The sequence below is a fragment of the Phyllostomus hastatus genome, unplaced genomic scaffold (genome assembly GCF_019186645.2).
Source record: "Phyllostomus hastatus isolate PE091 unplaced genomic scaffold, TTU_PhHast_1.1 phas_scaffold_585, whole genome shotgun sequence".
Classification (NCBI taxonomy): domain Eukaryota; kingdom Metazoa; phylum Chordata; class Mammalia; order Chiroptera; family Phyllostomidae; genus Phyllostomus; species Phyllostomus hastatus.
Genome location: NW_025334037.1, coordinates 18,818,380 through 18,839,923, shown reverse-complemented (window position 1 = coordinate 18,839,923; position 21,544 = coordinate 18,818,380). Strand labels below are relative to the sequence as shown.

Sequence of the window (21,544 nt, the reverse complement as noted above, 5' to 3'; positions counted from 1 at the left end):
GAGCTGTGGTTCTGTTACCTTCTAACTGGACTTTGGGCAGTTTCATGTAATTTAATTATATTTCTTATTATGAAATGGGGTTACTAGTTACTTAACAAGTGATGATTAATGCCTGACAAATGTTTCTTACATCTGATCTCCAACATCCTTTGCGGGGTCCTTAGTCCATAGTAACCCCTTCCCCCAGATGTCTAGATAGAATTTGGGGGGTTACATGAACTTGCATGGGGAAAATAGAACTCTTTAATTTTCACAAATCTCTTATCTCAAATTGAGCCTTTTCTTTAGTCATGAAGACAGGCAAGAAACCACACTAGTGTTAGCTACCGCTGTGATTGGAACATTCGTCATAATGTTGCACTCATCACTAGACTTGCCACTGGATCTTGTTAATGTGTTAAGTATCTATTAGTATATAAAACCTTGTTTTAAAGATATTTCAATAAAATTGGTTTCTTTTGAAGTCCCTCATAGTTTGTGTATTTAAGAATATTATTCTGAGAAAGGGTCGATAGGCTGGCTTCACATAGAATTTAACTGGAAGGTACTGTGGCACCAAGGAAGGCTAGGGAGCCCTCCTGGAAAGCCATGGTTTTCAGCTGAGGCTGTACGGAGAACAACCTGGAGGTTTTTGTGTGTGTGTGTGTGTGTGTGTGTGTGTGTGTGTGTGTTGTTGTTGTTTTTTTTTAAATAGTGATCTTCCAGTCCCATAAATCAGATTATGATTCTGGTTTAATTGATCATTGTAGGGCCTTGCACATCTTTAAATCCAGTTTTCCCCAGTTGATTCCGATGTGCTCCCAGGGCTAAGAATCACTAAAGTAAAGGCTGGCTTCATTTTAGTAAGGAGATATTTACACTTCTTGCTGCGATTATGTTAATCAATTATTAGATGCAGTCTTATGAATTTTCTCTGTTCTTTTACAGACTGTAGTATACATTATCTAGTTTGGTAGGTTAATTTTCAGCAAGTGGATCTGGAGTGATTTGCTCTCCCATTAGACTGCTTTGAAATACTAATCATTAACTTTGACTAAAGCAGTGCATGTATAGATTAGATGTTTTTAGTTCCTGATTAAATGTCATACAAGATTTTATTTATTTTTAGAGATGAGGAAGGGAGGGGGAAAGAGGGAGAGAAACATCGATGTGCAGGAGAAACGTCAATCAGTTGCCTATTACTCACCCCCAGCTAGGGATCTGGCCTGCAACCCAGGCATGTGCCCTGACAGAAATGGATGACCACACTCAACCCACTGAACTAGTCAGGGATATTTAAAATATTTTTGAAGATTTTTAAGAAGTAAACCCTTTAGAAAGAAGTCTGTTCTATTGTATCCCAAGTGCTCTTCAACAGTGTCTAGCACATACTGTAGGCACTGAGCAGATATTTCTCAGGTAAAGAGCAGAAATTCAAACACCAGAAGAGTATACAGAGTAAAGTAAATGAATGTATTTGTGTGTGTGTGTGTGTCCCCAGTTGACCCCCACTTTTTTTCTAAAGCCCATGTGGCTAACTATAGACCTGGGCTTTTTTACTGAGACTACAAATTTTATTATAATATTTATTAAAAATTTTCATCCATGGTTATTTAAATTATTTCTAGTGTTATGCAATAATAAATGGCCTAGTAGGATACTTTGCCAGAAGTAGAACTCAGGTTCATGTTAAGTTTTGATCAGCATTACTACTTGCCCTGCCAACAATGTGCGAACGTTTCCACATAAATACAGTGTAGTGTTAATTATGAAACACTTTTGATCTGTTTTATGAATTATATTTCTGTCAACTGTTTAATGTTTGTTTCTACCTTTTTTCTGGGAACTGTTTTGAGTACTTCAGTTTTGTTTTGTTTTTAAGTTGCTGGTCTTTTATTGACTGAACTTATATATTAATTTTAGTACTTTGCCAGTGTGTTAAGGATTTTTTTTTAAGTTTGTCTTTTGACTTTGATTGTGGGTTTTTCTACACAAATTTAAACTTCATGAATTAAGTTCCCTTTTTTTCAAAAGATTCTGGAAGAAGAGCATTTTCCATGCAGAGCTAAATTTTAGTATGTTTTTTCCTTTTTGTTTTTAATGTTTAAGTCCTTGAGCTACCTGAGTTTTACTTTGGTAGAAAGGGTAAAATAGAAATTCAACTTTATTTTAACACAGTTGACTTCACAGTTGTCCTTTTTTTTTTAATTGACTTCATTGCGGTGACATTCGTTAATAAAATTATATAGGTTTCGTCTGTATATTGTATTGTGTGTTTACCACCCTGATCAAATCTTCCATCACCATTTAACCCCCTTTTCTACCAACTTTGCAGTTATTCTAATAGATGACAATAGTTATATTCTAACATTACTTTGGATCATCTACCATTCTTATTTGAAATATCACCTTTATTATTTGCTAATTTTCTGTATATTCTCTTTCTGAACCATCCTAACTAGTTTGTAACCATTACCAAACTGTTTTATTGTGCCATTTTATGTTTTAAGATGTGGGTGGGGCCAATAGTCCTTCATTAAACTATCTCCTCTTGAATATTATTGTGTAGCAACCTATTACAGATTTCCAGAAGTCTTGCAAAAAGGAAACACAAAACTTTGTATAAATTAACATTTATTTGACTTACTGTGTACCACTTTCTTTTTGTGGTAGCAGTAGTATTACCAATGACATTTGTTTGTTCGTGCATCACTTGTTCCTGCATCACATATTAGCTACTTTTAAAATTATATTTCCAGCCCTGGCCAGTGTAGCTCATTGTTTAGGCATTGTCCTTCAAAGCGAAGGTCTCTGGTTTGATTCCTGGTCAGCACACAGGCCTGGGTTGTGGGTTCTGTCCCTGGTTGGGGTGTGTGCAAGAGGCAACTGATCAGTGTTTCTCTCTTACACCTGTATTTCTCTCCCTCTCTTTCTCCCTCTCTTCCCTTCTTTCTAATAATAAATAAAATCTTTGGAAAAAAATAAAACTACTTATTAAAGGATTTAGAAAATACTAAAAGAAGGGGGGAGGGGAGTCACGTACCTCCATCATCTATCACCCACATGACCACTAAACATTTTAGTACAATCTTTTAAATCTCTTTTATTGCAGATTTATTTTATAGTTTTTATTATGATGTATATAAAATTTGTGAGTCATGTTTTAAAAACGTTTACATCAAAATAAAATTTTCATGTCATTTTATACTTTCTCTTGTGGCTCAGGATGATTGTGCTATAGCAGTGTTTCTCAAAGTTGGTCTTGGGACTCTGGGTTCCTAAGATTTTTAGAGGATTTGTGAGTTTAAATTGTTTTAATAAATTTAAGGCATTATTAGCCTTTTTTCATTTTTAACCTCTTACAGATGTACAAATCCAGCTTTCAGTTTCTAATATGGTAAATATTGAAATAGACCACATAAACAAAAGCTTTTTGACATAATCACTAATTTTTCAGAATAGAAAAAGGGTCCTGAGACCATTAGGTTTGAGAACTGCTGTTCTGTAATATTTAATGTAAAAGATGGGTTTAATTACATTTTAAAATGTCTTTTTAACAGTCTTTTAAAAGTATGTGATAACTTGATTTTGCTTTTGTCTAGTTGACTTAACATATAGATTACAGAAAATGCAGGCCTCTCTTATAAGAGGACATTTTCATGCTTTGTATTGTGATAATGTGCCTGAATTAAATTAGGCATGAGATTTTTAAAAAATGGTAACTTCAGTTTGTTGCTTTCTCTCCCCAGGCAGCTGAGTATGTCCCAGAGAAGGTGAAGAAAGCAGAAAAGAAATTAGAAGAGAATCCATATGACCTTGACGCTTGGAGCATTCTCATTCGAGAGGCACAGGTTTAGTGATAATAGGATTACATTTCCTTCTATATGGGTCCAGTCACACTACTTGGTTCTACAGTAAATATTCTCATAATCCTAACATTGTAAATGCTGTTTATTGGTTTTCAATTTTAGAATCAACCTATAGACAAAGCACGGAAGACTTATGAACGCCTTGTTGCCCAGTTCCCCAGTTCTGGCAGATTCTGGAAACTGTACATTGAAGCAGAGGTTAATATTTTTTTTTTATTTTTCTTATATAGCATCTGATGGGAATTGTAGCATACACTATAGTGGTAAAAACAAGTTAGGAACATAGATAGCACAGCTCAGACAAGGAGGATTTAAAATGTCTCTTGCCTTTATTTTGTAAAATAGGTTTAAAGGAGTAATTAAAATGAATTTTTGAAATTTGGGTCTTTACAAGCTGATGATTGTTGCATTTTGCGGTTGCAACAACATTAAAACAGTTTCAATGGTATTGGAGTGCTTTAGCCTTTTATTTACTTGTCATGTGTCAATTTATTGCCTCCTGTGTCATTTATTTAGAACTCATTTTTCTTTTTATTCCTGCTTACAAAAATATGAACTACTGGTATTATAAGCAAATACTGAAATGTTGACTTAGTTTCGTAGGTTATTTTGAATGCCTGGTGAAATGAAACATTTAGAAGAATAGTTATTTCAGATTTTAATTTTGTGAAAATACATGGTTTGTCAATAAATGTGAGCACTTCAGTAATTTAGAGAAATTTTTTCTGTAGGAGAAAGTTTACATTATACAGTAATAAGCTAATGTGACTTTATGTAATCATAATTTATACCATACTTTAAAAAATTGTTTTCTGTCTTGATACGTGAAGTCAGGCATGTTTATTTTAAAGAGTAAAAATTCTTAATTATGATTAGAAGGTAATGTTCATTTTTGAAGACTGGAGTTAGTCAAGATGATAATAAAGCGTTAATATGTTGATAACAATTGGCACCAAGTAATCATTTTTCAGGTTATAAATTAATGGGCTGGAAGGGATGAGATGAGAATAACTGATACACATTAAGCTGCAAATGATATCTATTTCTTATAACTTAATGAAATACTCTTATTTTGAATATTAATTTTGTAATATAAATTCTCAACATAATCAAGTACACTGCAGCCTCATCATATTTTCCATAGTAGCTGAAATTTGATGATACGTGGGTCTGTTTTGGACCTATTCAAAGGGCTCTAGTCATCAGCAATACTGAACAGACTTCAGCACAACACAGTGTTGTTACCTGTGATGTGCGCCTCAGAGCGGACTCAACCAACGGCAGCTTTAAGTGGAGGCTACAGTGTACTCATTGCATTTGTGGTATAGTTTGTATTGTATTACTTTAGGAGGGGAAGAATTACTGGACAGTAGCAGGAACATTTTTGTGTGTGTGTGTGTGTGAAATATTTTGTATGTGGTTGTATATGTGGTATGTGTGTTTGAATGTTGTGTGAGAGAGGTTGTACCTTATGTGGAGTCTGGTTGTGTTTTTGGCTGAGGACCATATCCTGACGGTTTTATCACTTATCCTTTGGGGCCATTTCTTTCCTTAATATATTTAATCATCAGAGTAGGCCGGCACGAAATTCACCAGGTGAGTGAATAGGTCTGTCTGAAGTATGCTGAAGCCAGTGCTGCTTTATAATACTGAAAGCAAGGAACCTGAATCACCTGTACTTGGTCTGCATTCCAGTTTGACTTTACAAACACAGCTTATACACAAACTCATGAGAAATGAATGTCATTGGTATATAATAGTTTTTGTATAATGACGTAGTACTTTCTGAGTTTTAGAAATTTCCTGAAGTTTCTCAAATATTGAGCTATTATTAATGTGTTTTATCATAGCATAAGTTAAACTGAAATTGGCAATTAGATACTCCATTCTCTATAAACACAGCAAGTCTGTTTTCCCTATTTCCTAATTGAAAATATGACTTCATTTTAATAAGAATTCTAAGACAAGATGTTATTTCAAGGAGCTGAAAGTTGTCTTAGTATCAGACTTTTAGAGCTGCTAGCCATTGCTTGATTTATTGAGTTGGTAGTGTTTGCAGTTATTTTAGACACATACACACAAATATGCATGTAGGTATGTATGTATGTATGTATAAAACATCTTTTGAGAAAAAGTGCTAAAGAAAATGTGTATTTTGTAAAATTTGTATTTCTGGTTTAGGAGTTGAGATGTTAAATTGAATCTTGATTTCAGAAATGCATGTCCTGAGCTGTGTTTTTCTCTTTCCTGATTTACTCTATATTTTAAATTTTCACATTTTGTACTTTGTTTAGCCTGTGAGAGGCTAAAATTTTCTTTGGCCATATCAGCCAATGTGGGCTTTAGTATTTGTGGTGAAGGCACATAACCTATCATAATACATTAAAATCTAAAGTAATAAGAATGTCGTTACATCAAAGGTAGTACTAACCATGTTTGCATAACATCCTGTATGCACTCTCAAGAAAATAAAGATTTGTTGATACGTTTGTTGTAACTCAGTACTTTATGGTGCGAAAATTACAATGTTTCATTTATATATGTTCAACTAAACCAACTTCTATGAGTCTAAATATATTTAGTTCTTCTCTAGTAGAAACTACATACATCTGTCATGACAAGAGATGATTTGCTTCCCCAGAGAAATTTCTTGCTAACCCTATTTAAGTTCAAAGCTACGCAAAAGGTTGTTTGTTTTTTTTTAATCAATTGCATGTGGGAACATATTATAAATAATTCTTAGTAAAAAATTAATGACACTCACTAGTCATACATTTTAAATATTTGCCAGTATTTCAGTTTTTGTGATATCTGAGCATTTAGCAAATACCTGGCTACTTGAATAAATTTGAGCTTTAAAATGTTGTTCTTAGTTCATTACCTACTTTATTTTTTCTTTTTTTGCTAAATCATAGAAACCTGGAGCTAAAATTGTATTGTTCTAATGAAAGGGCATTTAGGACCAACATCTTTGTATTTATGATATTATATGATTTCAAAATTAAGCCAAATTACTTGAGTGTTGTATATGCTATATAGTTGTGTACCATGTAATGACATTTTGGTATGACAGACTGCATGTGCAGTAGTAGTACACCATAGAGCCTAGGTGCATCTGGGTTTGTGTAAGTGAGCTCTGATGTTTGCACAGTGACAAAATTGCCGAAACGTGCATTTCTCAGAAAGTATTCCTGTTATGCCCTGGCCAGTGTGGCTCAGTTGGTTGGGCCTTGTCCTGCAAACCAAAACGTCTCTGGTTTGAATCCCGGTCAGGACACATGCCTGGATTACAGTTTTGGCCCCTGGGTGGGGCACATAGTAGAGGCAACCAATCAAAGTTTTTCTCTTGCATTGATGTTTCTCTCCCTGTATTCCTCCCTTCCCCTCTCTAAAAATAGATAACATCTTAAAAAAGAAGAAAGCATGCTTGTCGTAAAGCAGTTCATGACTGTATAGGCACTCTCATTTTGCCTCAAGTGCATGAAAGATATTGCTTTACTTTTGAATTCCAAAACTCTGCTACTTTACAGGATTTAACTATCATAGCAATTATATGATTATTCTTAAAGCACTGTAGTTAACAAATGTATAGTATAGTTGTAATTGTTATCTGAAAATACTTTTGCTACCAGTTAAAGGAAACGCTTTAATACACCTATAGCCACTTAGGTTATGTATAGGATGTCTTAAGTCTGCAGTGTAGTATATATTTGTTTAAGAAATGAGTTTGTAAATGCTAGAATTAAGTGGAATACCCTATCAGTCTCAGTGCCCTTTTTTAAAAGAGTTTATTTTTAGAGGAGAGGGGAAGGGAGGGAGAAAGAAGTGGAGAGAAACATCGATGTGAGAGACAAACATAGATCTATTGCCTCTCACACACCCCCAAACTGTGGGCAGAACTAACTTAGATGTGGGCCCTGACCTTTTGCTTTGTGGATGACACCCAACCAAGTGAGCCACACTGGTCAGAGCTCAACTCTCTTTAAAGAACCACTGTGTGGAGTGGCCAGAAGGATCACTAAGAATCACAAAATTGAGAAAATTAATAGTTTTGCCATATATAGTTTTTTTCCCTGTTGTGACTGCAGCTTTTCCTGTGGCTAGGTAGTCAGTGAGACAGCATGTAAAGTACAATGTCTTATTGTTAGCAGTTTGTTTTGAATTGGGCCACAATTATAAGAAATTTTTCTATGAAAGGATGGTATATTTTACTGGTAGCTGAAGGAAGAAATGAAGGTAATGCTGCTGTAGGTAAAACTAATTCTTTAATAAACATATAGAGAATTGATTGCTCTTTCTTTTAACAACTTTAAAAACAGGAATACTTTTATACAAATAATGCATTGTAAAGTGTACGTTTTCAGTTTTTTCAAAATAACATTTTCTACTTGGGGTAAAATGACTTAAAAACACATTTCTTCTTGGAAAATGGAAGTGAACTCAGGATGGAACATGAGTAACCTAAATTGAAATAAACTTCTCTACTGTCTTTACTGTTTTAATGCCTCTAAAGAGCAGTTTAAACTGTATTGTTTTGTTGGGCAATGTGATTTTTTTAAATGCAGATAAAATTGCATTATCATACAGATTATGTTTCTTTTTCTGTTCAGCTTGCAATCTTTTTTTTTTAATTGTACTATTTTCCTATAGTTCTGCTCTTCCTGTTTGTAATAAATGTTGGTCCATGTCTGTGTGATTATTCAGATTGTACTCTAAAACACAATATGCTCTGTAGTTTCTTAAATGCATGTGATAACATAGTGTAGGGGTGTAAAAATAGGAATTATTTGCAAACACAGAACTGAGTGATTAAATATCTGAAATGCTTTGAATAACATACTATTTTAAAAACAAAGGCAGTATTTGTCTACTTACAGTTTTATTATAATGTCTTACCAATTTTCCCTTCTTTTGCAGCATAAATGTTGAGGTGTTGTCATTTCTGCCATGGTCTACACCTGTTTTTCCTTGAGAGCCTCTCTCTTCACCCAAGGCATTGCATAAATAAAACTATTTGCAAAAGGATATAGTTAATTTATATAACAATTTTTAAAAGATTTCATTTATTTTTTAGAGAGGGGAAGGGAGGGAGAAAGAGCACCCCTAACTGAGGACCTGGCCCACAACCCAGTCAAGTGCCCTACACTGGGAATCCAACCAGCAACCCTTTGGTTCACAGGCTGGCACTCAGTCTACTGAGCCACATCAGCCAGGGCTAGATAACAAATACCTTTTTGTTTTCTATTTATGTCTTGTAGGTAATTTATTTTATCTGAAATATAGGGGGGGTTGTTTGTTTTTAAGATTTGTTTATTTTTAGAGAGAGTGGAAGGAAGGGAGAGAGGGAGAGAAACATTGATGTGTGAGAGATGTAGTGATTGGTTGCCCCTCTCACGTCCCCAACTGGGGTCCTGGCTCACAACTCAGGCATGTGCCCTGACTGGGAATCGAACCAGCAACCCTGTGGTTCATAGGCTGGCACTCAGTCCACTGAACCACACCAGCCAAGGCTTTAGGCATTTATTTTTTTAAGCCAAACTTTTCATTAGTCAACCTGATTGCCTTTATCCTTATTAACTTTATAAAGCAGAATTACAATCTTTGCCACCACTGATAAACATACTGAAAAATATGGTCATCTTTTTAAACCCAGCTTCTTGTATTCTATTTTTATATGAGTAATAGTTATGGTATATTCCAGAAATGTGGAAAAAGCATCTCTAACCAGATTTGAATAAAAAGTACGTACATTCTAAAATTTGTTTTGAAAAGAGGGGCGCTGCTTGATCGTATAATTTCCAGTTCTCCTGTGGGTAATGTTTAGCCTAAATTTCTTGAGCATTTATGGAATGACATTTGTTGTGCGTTACCTAATAGTTTTTAAAAAATTACTGCGCATTGTTTTCAGTAAGGTTTGGTCTATTACCCCTTATGCCTATCCCAAGAGGCATTAAAGATGTGCTTCAATATGCCATCTTTGAATAAACACAAACATATAAAAGCCCTTCACAAAAATACAGTATAAACTTACATAGTTGGATGTAAAATGACTGTATTTATTGGACCATAAGACGCACCTAGGTTATGGAGGAAAGTAGGAAAAAAATTTTGAAGCAAAAAACGTAAAATATTTAGTAGCATAAATAATATAATACTTCACCAATGTAAATGTAAAGCTACATTTGGACTATAAAATGCACCCCCATTTTCCTCCTGAATTTGTGGGAGGGGGAAGTGTGTCTTATAGTCCAAAAAATACTGTAATCCTAACAAAGAGTTTAAGGGTGCTCTGCATCTACACTTTTGGTTTTACTTGAGCATAAGGGAACCAGGTGGCAATTAATTGACTTCTCTTAAAAAAATAAAAAGATCTAGTCAAAGGCTCAACTATTTTCTAATGGGTTCATTGTGGGGGGGTGGTATTTGTTTTTAGTTTTGTTTAGTGTATGCTTTCAACTTGCAAACAGTTCTTTCTTCCTTTTGAATGAGTCTGGTTCAAGGCACTTCCAAGAAGTGAGGATGTCTAAAATAATAATAACGATATCTATTAACAGCTGTACTTGTAAATGTGGCAAGACTGCATTTATTTGCTTATAAGTAATTTGCTTTTTATATTTTAATTTTTACTACTAAATGGTTTGCTCTTAACTTTGTAGTTGGAGCAGAAAACAAATAGTATAATGGTGTAATCATTTAAAGCCTATAATTTTTTTCCACATAATTCAGAGTACACAGCAATGTCAACAAAATTATGAATGGTTGCTTTGAATACAACTTGTTGAGAAACTAAACAGATTTTTTAAGTCTCAGGAAAGCATAACCTGGGGTAAGTTTTACGATTTTATATGCTAGGAGACTTCCAAAGAAAAGTATTTTATTTGGAAATACTAAGTCATAGTTATAAAAACAAAGGATCTTCATGTCGAAGACAGTATTAAAATGCAATTTTGGAATAATAATTTGAAATGTGCTAAAGTCCAAAGGTAAAGTCCCAAAGCTATTTTTAATCTTTCTAATACTGTTTATGTGACAGAACATTTTCAATTACAACTTTTTTTTTTAATGCAAGATTTTAACTCTGGCATGTGCAGATTACATTATTGTGTGTCTTTGTCTAAAGATTACTATATGAGAAATGGTCAGCCTTTACCAGTTTTATTAAGATACAACTGACATACAACATTGTATAAATTTAAGGTATACAGTATAATGATTTGATGTATGTATATATTGCAAAATGATTAATGTTTAGTTGACATCCATCACCTCACATAGTAAACAAGGGAAATGGTCCTTTATGGTGACAATTTCTGTAACTTTTTATATGAAAGTTGGAAAAAAAAAGAGTATTGACCATTTCGTGATGATGGTTTTCTTGAAATTTTTTGCTACTCAACAAACTGAATGTGCAAATACCACATTTAAAGCCAAGGTGAACATTAAGTTTAAATCAGAAATTTAAAGGTAGAAGATAAAATTAGTTTAGCCCTCTTGTTATACATGAGTAAAATAAATTAAGAGATTGTTGTCCAGTAAACTCAGAGTTTACAAACGACACTTTTTTAGGATCGCCTGGGAAGCATTTGTATACAAAGTTTGCACACAGCATACCAAATTGCTGGCTCAGTCTCCAAAGAATGGACAGATGGAATCTGTTACTATGTGTTTGTGGCAGTCAGTTTTAGAACTGAGGCTTTAGAGGGCAGCATTCAAATGTACTACTCTGAGAATATTTCATACCTTGCAAAATACTCCCTAAATTTGTCTGAACTATAAAAGTGGTTAAAGTCTCCCAGCAAATTCTTTTGAATACACCATGTTGTGATTTATCAGTAGTATGTAATCAAATATTCTAATTGATGTGTAGTATGTGCCTGGGAGTATTCTCAACAGTGTGGTAACTGAGATCTGCCGGATTCAACTGGGACCACTTTTTACTTGCTCATTTTATTCCTGGGTTTGACACAGTTTTTTGGTCCTGTAAACAATACAGGGTGGGACAAGAGTAGATTCACAACTGTTCCTATGGAAAATACAATAATCAGTAAAAAAAAAAGGTATACTAATTAAAATACTATAAAAAATAAACTTTTGTACTGACAACTGTAAACCTTATTTTGTCCCATCCTGTATAACTACCTAAGGGCCAAGCTCAGACAAGTTGTAAGGAAGGCCCATGTATTAGGAAAGGGCCATATAGGCTGAAAAGTAACTGAGCTACCCTTGAGCCAGTTTTTCAGTGTGAATACCACATAATTTCAGATTATTGGCTAACATCCGTTTATTGAATCAGTACTTGAGTCTCTTTTGGGAGGTGAGGAATGAAGTGTCCTCACAAAGAGTCAGTCATTATTTCTAGCTATTTTGTGTAGTCAAGGTTTTGTCCATTTTTGAAATTTTTCCTTACACAGATGAGTGTATTTATCACCGTTTTAACTCATGTCCCCTTATTTAAAATTTTTTTATCCTAGTGTCTTGGTAGTTTTAAAATCGACTTTAAAAAATAGTAACTTCATTATTTCCAGTTAATGTCTACCTTCAAGGGAGTTTAACTTACTGTAATTAAGAATTTAAGCATCAGTGATAATTGTGTAAGTACTTGAGTAGTATCTTAATTTTATAAAATGTAAATGTCAAAAATGAAATCAGTGAAGTATCTTGTGAAAGCATAGACTTTATGTGATAAAAGGGAGCTTAGATGTGGTTGGAAAAGATTGCCAACAAAATTCTGGTACCTGTTTTTGTACATTTAATTCCCTTGTCCACCTTTTTTTATTATTATTGTCAGTTTTAACTACTGTGTAATGAGTGACTTTCAAGATTTTGGGTTTCTTAAAACAGCATTGAGATTATCATTGTTTAGAGTTGAAGATTCAAATTCTGTGTCATTCTCTGGGGGTCACATGATTTAGTGCTCTGATATGGGTTGACTACAGGTTAAAAACACTTCTATTAAAACAATTTTCTAAACATTTACTGTTTTATATTTTGAAAGTATTTTATTAAACTTACAAAAATATTGTAAGAATAATACAGAGAACTCTCATATACACTTCACCTTCATTGGCTAGTTTTTAATGTTTGGCCTATGCTTTATCCTAGTTTTTTCCTGAACCATGGGAGATTGGGTTGTATACATTGTGACCTTTTAACACGTGTGTATTTTCTAATAACAAGGGTATTCTCATACATAAGTACTTACGAAATTCAGGAAACAACATAAATAGAACTTTAACCTGCAGTCCATGTTCTTTCATTATTTGTAGCAATCTCCTTTATAGCAATTTAATCTAAGGCCATTACATGTAGTTATTATCCTCTTTGGTCTTCTTTGATGTTGGCTTAAGCCTTAATTTGTTTGATATTTTCTTATTAGATTCAGGTTATTTGCATTTTAACTGAAAAGGTACAAATGGTTGGGTGTCCTCTGTATCTCACCACGAGGTATGTGATGTTCATTTACACCTTATTGGGATGCCATTGTTGAGATTTTCTTTACTGTGTAATTTTTTTATATATAATAAAAATGATGAGACACACTCTCCCTGGGAGCATAAGCACACCCAAGCCTTTCTTCCCTCTCAGGCTGCATTTCCTAGACCTACGGGTCCCCACGAGATGGGAGCAGTGGGCAGCAGCATGTCATCCCAGGCTGGTCCCCTGACCCTGTCTGCAAGGGCCCCCCTTTCTCTGACTGCAGTGAGCTAAGGCCAACACAGTTTGGCTTTCTTCTGTTGCTTCTTACATGCTGGACCTTTCCTTGTTTCACTGTCCCCACCTTTAATAAATGTGCTCTCAGAATTAAAAAAAAAGTATTAATGGAGAGATACTTTGTAAAAATCATTTCTCCTTCAGTAACCGCCCACCCTGTTTTAATCTATTGATGGCTGTTGCCTGAATCATTGATATTTTTCTGACAAATAAGTGCTTTCTGTTTATTGTTGAGTGTAAATACTCTGTTGATGACTCAGACTTCAAGCTTATTGTATTTGAAAACTATTGGAAATATTAGCTTCCTTCTGTCCCCACTTTTTTTCTTTTGAACAGTTTACTAATCAGTGTAGTAAGCAAAGATGACTTACAGGATTTGAGTGAGTTACGGTTGTATCAAGTTTTCCAAATACAAAATCATATACTGTATCAAATGCCTTTACATTTGTCATAAATTGGATGAGGAATATTGAAAACATTGCTACCTTACTCATAAGGTTATCTAGAAACTTAACTAATTTAATGTTTTTGCAAGAACCATTGTAAGGTATGGCAAATATTGTTGCTTTACTTATTTGACCAAATGGTATATTTCAAGTAAGAATTTGTTCTTTAGAAATCTTGGGATCATTGGTTTTAAAGCACATTATAAGGTCAAATAGATCGCCTCAATATTTTACTGTGTATGCAAATGGTATATTTTTAAAGTAGTACAAAAATAATTTCTTATTTGAGGTATAAATTAGAACACTATAAATTAGAAATAATTTATCTTTTTCAAAAGATTTATTTATTTTTAGAGAGAGGGGTATGGAGGGGGAGAGAGACAGAAAGGAAACATTGATTGGTTGCTTCTTGCACGTGCCCTAAATGGGGCCTGGTCCACAACCCAAGGCATGTGCCCTGATGGGGAATTGAACCAGTGACTGTTGGCTTGTGGGACGACACTAATCAACTGATCCATACGGGTCAGGGCAGAAAATAATTTTGGTGTTAACACTTAAACATTGCATAAACTATAGAAGTATTTTTCAAAAAGTAAGTTGTTAAATGGTAGATTTGAGTTTCCCAAGTTCACAGAATGGTTGAGATTTGCATTCAAAGAACATACTCCAAGTCAAAAGAACTTAACTATGTGTGTGATTTAGTTTTTATATAGTGGGGTGGTTACTTGCCATGTGTCTCAAGTGCAGAGTCTGAATTCTATCCATTACCTGTGTTATTGAAACAGTGGCCTGATCATTTTTTTGTAGTGTGAAAAGATATGTTTAAAGAATTGCTACTCTCTTTTTGAAATGCAGGGGATTTGTAGGTCGCTCTGTAAAGGATAGTATAGAGGAATAGATGACACAATCTGGAATGTGGGGACCTATGATTTTCTACTCAGTTCTTCCATAGAATTCCTGTGACCTTAGGGAAGTCATTTAACCTCTGTCTTCTCCCCTCCCCTGTTATGAAAAACATTTTTAAAAATATTTTATTTATTTATTTTTAGAGAGGGAAGGGAGGGACAAAGAGAGAGAGAGAAACATCAATGTGCGGTTGCTGGGGGCTGTGGACTGCAACCCAGGCATGTGCCCTGACTGGGAATCGAACCTGCAATGCTTTGGTTCGCAGCCCTTGCTCAATCCACTGAGCTACGCCAGCCAGGGCTATAAAAAAACATTTTTTTTTTTAAAGATTTTGTTTATTTTCAGAGAGAAGGGAGGGAGAAAGAGAGGGAAGCATCAGTTGGATGTCTCGTGCTTTCCCTAGCTGGGGACCTGGCCTGCAACCCAGACATGTGCCCTGATTGGAAATTGAAAAAGGAACCCTTTAAGTTCACAGACTGGTGCTCAATCCACTGAGCCACACCAGGCAGGGCTGCTGTTACAAAAATTTTAAAACCAAAATTTAAAGAGTAGTATGAATATTATCATACGTACTTATGCACCTTCTACCATGATTTACTAAGTTTTGCCATGCATGCTTTCTTTTATGCATGCCATTTTTGTATAAATAACATCGTCCTGCATAATAACCATAATATTACCACACTGAAAAGGAACAGTGGTGTCCTAATATAATTTAGTATCTAGCTCATGTTGACCTTTCTCTATCACAGATTTATTGTCCCTGTATCTGTAGTCAGTGAAATCATCTTAATTTTATGTTCTCCTAATACTTTTTGGGCTGTGCCTTCTGTGTATCAGTGTACTGCACAGATTTCGTTCTGTTTCTTTTGTCCCCTTACAACTGAATTAAGAAAATGTGAATTTAAATTAATGTAAATGCACATTAAATTCACATTGTTTGCAGTGATCTGTGAATTGTGACATAAATCAAAAAGTTTTATTAACTGTTCCAGACAAGAGTTTTCTTTAAACTGCCATAATATGAGGAACAGGGTAGGAAGTTTTTATATTTTTACTACTAACATACAACTTATTCTGAATTTAAATATATTAGTAATAAAACTGTTTTGTATATTACCAAAATACGCCCAGAACTAACTGTACTGGAGTTCTTAAAAGTGTTTGTCAGTTATGTTAAATTTTAGATGTAGATCTACAAAACTACTAAGTTTTATGGAAAATGGTACTCTGTGAACATTATATAAGGAAAAGAAAAGTTTGAGGGAGGCATTTTTGAAGGTGAAGTATATTCTACAATAGAGTTTTAGAAGTAAAGAGATAAAATCTACATTTAAAAAACCCACTGTTGATTTTGAGTTGTCTTGTTGATACTACTTTTTTTCTGTATTCTGATTACTTGCCTGTATAGTAATAACCAAAATTTACTTGGTTTTTACTATATTTTCAGTTCTGTGTTTAGTGCCTTATATGAAATATCTGGTTATCCCATTTTACCTTTTGGAGTAGGTATCTTTTCCCTCATTTTCTTTTGATGTTCAGCTTTTCTGAGATTGAGAGGATTTACATAGCTATTCTAAGAGCCACAAAATTCAAGATTAAGCAACTGAGAAGTAAATGGGAAAGGTGGGGGTTTATACTCTGGTATTCCATTCCCTGGGTCTAAGCTCCTAGTCACTAACCACCATACTAACTAACCTAAAGAACTGAAAATAAAGTATATTACAGAAATAACTATAGTAGGTTCATAAACTGACTCCTTTTTTCTTTGTTCAAGAATTTCTTGTATTCTTATTTAAATACTAGGATTTTGGGTTACATTTTAAAAAAAAGATTTAGCTACTCAACCATATAAAATTTCTACAAATCTTTTAGAAGATGACATGGTACATTAATTTCTGTGCATCCTCATCTTATGGTTTGTATAAAATCTTAACTCTAAAATTCTACTTTATTACTGTTTTTTTTTTTTTTACCCTGTATCACAGTTTTTAAAAACTCTTCGTTGTGTATACTTGGACTGGCAGGAATTCTGAACACAAGCAGAAAGTTTTAGTAATTTTGGACTTTTAAGAAGAACACGTTCGTTACAACTCCAAATGCTTATTTATAATCAGTATTAATATGAGAACAATAAACTTTCTGTTTCTGGTTTAGCAATTAGGAATTTTATTGCAATGGAATTTTCTTAAATCAAGGCCAGAATTAAGAATACCGGTAAAGCCCTGGCTGGTGTAGCTCAGTGGATTGAATGGGCTGCGAACCAAAGGGTCGCTGGTTCAATTCCCAGTCAGGCCACATGCCTGATTTGCAGGCAGGTCCTGTGGGGTGGGGGGAGCACATGAGACAACCACACATTGATGTTTTCTCCTCTTCCTCCTTCCCCTCTCTAAAAATAAAGTCTTTAAAAAAAGAATACAGGTAAAATATGTTAGCCTTTGGATATCTGCTAACTAAAGAGTTTTCTTCATACTTTACATTGAAGTTTTGCAAGATAAGTTTTCTGATAGACTACAATTTATTGTGAATTTTGGCTTCGGTGTGGACATCTTTAAATGTTTGATGTTGTGAAACAACTTCATGAAGAAATGAAGGATCGAAGTCAGAGGAGCACAATATTTAGCTTTCTAAAAAAAAAAAGTTTTGGCCATGACCAGTATCGCTCAGTTGATTGGATATCATCCTGCAAAGAGAAGGGTCACTGGTTTGATTCCCAGTCAGGGGACATAGTAAGAGGCAAATGATCGATGTTTCTCTCTCTCCGGTTCTCTAAGAATGAGTACATAAATAAAATCTTTTAATATTAATATGAAAGATTTTATTTATTTATTTTTAGATAGAGGAAAGGAGGGAGAAAGGGAGAGAAACAGCCTTCGGTTGCCTGTCATGCCCCCACTGGTAAGCTTGCCTGCAACACAGGCATATGCCTTGACTGGGAATTGAACTGGGAACCTTTCAGTCCACAGGCCAGCACTCAATTCACTGAGCCAGAGCAGCCAGGGCAAATAAAATCTTTTAAAAGGTATTAAAAGAGGATCTTCACTCATAGTTAATGAGAAAAGCACATTCATTGAAACTGGACTAACAGTTTCATTTATTCATATTTTTTTGGTTTATCAGATACTTAAGAGCTATTTTTTGAGCATATTTTGTCACTGAAAACTGAACTACCTTCGTGCAGCCTCCTGATACCACTCAGCTGATTCTAAATTATGTCCAAATTGTTTACCTATAAAACAGTTTTGCAATTCTAAGTTTCCCAAAATTGAACTGTAGAAATTTAGTGTGAAGTGGTGCTTATTATAAGTTTCAGGATAGGAAGAAAGGTATAAGCTGTATTTTAACCTTTAGGAGATTCTCTATATTAAAATGTGCAGAATTTTGCTAATAAGCCCTTTGGCAAGTGATTTTCTTTGTGGAGTCCTTGAAAGTACCCTGAAGCAGTGGATGTTTAGTAAAATGACTTAAACAGAAGCCTATTGGCATTCCGCATGGGGCAAAAGTAGGTTTACAGTTCATATGGAATATAATAAATAATACAAAAAATAAACTCACCCTGGCCGGTGTGGCTGTGTTGGAGCATCATTCATGACCAGAGGTGGTGGGTTGGATACCTGGTCCTGGCACGTATGGGAGGCAACCAGTCCCTTCTCTCACTGATGTTTTCTCTGTCCCTCCTCTCTAAAAACCAGTGGGAAAATGAATGCCTTTGGGTGAAGTTTAAAAAAAGGTGTGGGTTTTTTGTTGTTAAGGAACTCTTGTGTACTTAAAACTGTAAGCATACTTTTGCCCCAGTCTGTATTTGCTTGGGTTCTGCTGAGATAAAATTGCCCAAAGAGTTTTGCCCTTTTCAGTGATACAATTGACTTGAATTTATAGATTTCTCAAAGTCATCTGGTACATTTCCAAGACCTGCACCATTTCTATATTGTCATGGGCTTTATGTCATGGGAGAAACTACATGAAGTTGTCTCGTTTCAGGCTCTTTCTTTGACTGTATGTATCACAGAAAGATGGGGAATTTCCAAATATCTACTGATTAAATGTATGTTAGACACTTAGCTGCTATAGAAACTTCATTGAACAAATTTACAGTTTCTTATGGAGACAGTTAGCAATACCAGGTGGTATACTGGTGCTGTGATAGAGCAAATACCTATGCTTGATAGAAAACATTTGCCAGACCCTTAATAAATGATGAAAGAGTGCTTTGAGGTATTGAAACAACCTGATAGTTTTTAGGCTGAATTTTGCTTCTAGTTCTTAGTATTTTGAATGGCTGACTTGTGACTATTACATGAAATTTTTCTTAAAGAAACATGAGCTTGTTACTTACTCTGGAATTGTAGCTTAAGTTGTTAGGAAAAGAACTACAGAAAAGGCGTAAACATCTGAAATTTTATAATGACTAAAAAATATGAATGTAATTTTGCCCTCAAAAAATCTTTTTTTTTCCTTAAGAGAGAGGTGAAGGGAGATGAACATCAATATGTGGTTCCCTCTCACGTGCCCCCAGCTGGGGACCTGTCTCACAACCCAGGCATGTGCCCTGTCTAGGAATTGAACTGGCGACCCTTTGATTTACAGGCCGACACTCAATCCACTAGGCCATACCAGCCAGAGCTGCTCTAGGAAAATCTTACGTTGAAATACTTACAATTTGGGGCCCTTGTTTTAACTCAAGTGCCTACATTAATTTAGAAATTAACTGAGTTGAAGTTTCCTTAACAAAGAAAAATTGAATGTTTAGAAATTTTTTTGTTTCATTAATTTTTATTTTGTATTTGAGTCAAGAAACAAAGAATTAAGAAGCTATGAGACCTTTTATTCCTTTTAATAGTCTTTACATAGTTTGAGGAAAATGTTACAGTAATTGACCAGAATATTCATTTGGGGGGAGACAGCTTTTTCTAAAAGGAATTATTTTTTTTATATAGAGATAAAATTTGAGCAGTTTCCTCAAACAACTTAATTCCTAGGAAAATTTTCACCATGAGTAAAATCTGTATTACGTGTCAGTCTTAGGGTGCCACATTGCTAGTGTATAGTAACACAATTTCCAGATTGATTCATGCACAGAAAAAGTGATCCGCATTCATTTTGTGAATTGTATTGATGAAAAAAATTGAACCTTGGGGGTGGGTATCTCCTTATTTCATTAAATGGATATGTAAATGTGGAAGTGTGCACTAAAAGGGACAGTTATACCAAAAGGACAAGGAATTGGGAACCAAGATTTTAAAATACTTTAATTGATTATATAGTATCAAAGATCGAAGCTCACTTAAGAACAAAACCCTGAAACTAAGGTTCTGGCGGTTTGTGAATGTTACTAGAATTGTTAAAGACAGGCTATTAAGAAAAATGAAGGCACAAGAATTGGTTTTCAAAAGTCTGTTTAACAAAAGATTGGTAAGTCTGTCTAAACCTGTAATCCCCCCCCCCCCCCCAAATGTTGGAAAGTCCAAAAATTTATTAGGGAGGGAGTATTGTTTATGGCAATGTTAGATAAGTAATGAAGTAAGTATAAATAAGAATTGTATCAATATGATAGTGATTTATGATATATATTTTAAAAGGAATAGTATTACATGGAATACATTCTTTTTATAGCAGTAAGAGTACTTGAGGATTATAATGGGAATTTAATCACTAAATTAGTGAGTTCCGGTTTTTGATTTGGTTTGGCTACTTTCTGGAACCTTCAACATTAAAATAAGCATGTTTCTATTTCAAGTAGAAATTGTATATAGTAAAAAAGATACATTTTAAATGAATTTACCCATGTTTTGCCATGTATAATGTGCACACCCATGTTTTTGGTCCAAACTTTCAGGAAAAAAAATTTCATTTTAATTTTTAATTCAATTATTTGTATCTAGATACTTATTTTTTGTATTATAAAGGGATTTTAGCCTTTGTTTTTGAACATACTGTAGTACAAGAAATTTTGTGTAACAAATAATTACAAAACACAAGAACCAGATACAAGGTATTTCAGGTACTACCCATGTATAACACACATCCTTATTTTTCCCTCAAAAAATTGGGTAAAAAATGTGCATTATACACAGCAAAATACAATATCCTTCTAATGTCTAGCATGTTTAATAATCAGTTATTAGTCATAAATACAGATAGATTTATATTTTAATAACAGAAATGAGTGTAAGAAGTAACTTAGATACCAGCTTAAGTATAACACTTTGTGCTTGCTGTCTTCATGGTAGTTCACATAGTATTCCATTCTTCAGGCACACGGGCTTTCTTAAACATTCTACACACATTGCCACCTCAAGGTTTTTCTTCACATTAATTTTATGTGCTGTAAACAAATTTGTCCAGTCCTGGCTGGTGTGGCTTAGTGGATTGAGTGTCATACCTGCAAACCAAAGGTTGCCAATTTGATTTCCCAGTCGGCACATGCCTGGGGCGCAGGCCAAGTCCGCACTTGGGGGGCAGGCAAGAGGTAACCATAATGTTTCTCTCCTTCTCCTCCTCCCTCCCTTCCCCTCTCACTGAAATAAATAAATGAAATCTTTAGAAAAAGAAGTTTGTTCAGATTGCTGACTGGCAAAATCCTTTGGTTTCTTCAAATTTTTACGAAAGTGTTACCTTTTCAGTGAGCTCAGC

At 34.5% G+C, this 21,544-nt stretch overlaps 1 protein-coding gene across 1 annotated transcript in view; it reads left to right on the top strand.

Annotated features, from left to right (window-relative positions):
- CSTF3 (cleavage stimulation factor subunit 3) overlaps positions 1-21,544 on the top strand; it is a 71,770-nt gene that overhangs the window by 11,836 nt on the left and 38,390 nt on the right. Inside the window, exons 2-3 of the mRNA XM_045825590.1 lie at positions 3,729-3,830; positions 3,951-4,046. Coding sequence (XP_045681546.1) covers positions 3,729-3,830; positions 3,951-4,046 — 198 coding nt within the window. The remainder of the gene's footprint in view (positions 1-3,728; positions 3,831-3,950; positions 4,047-21,544) is intronic.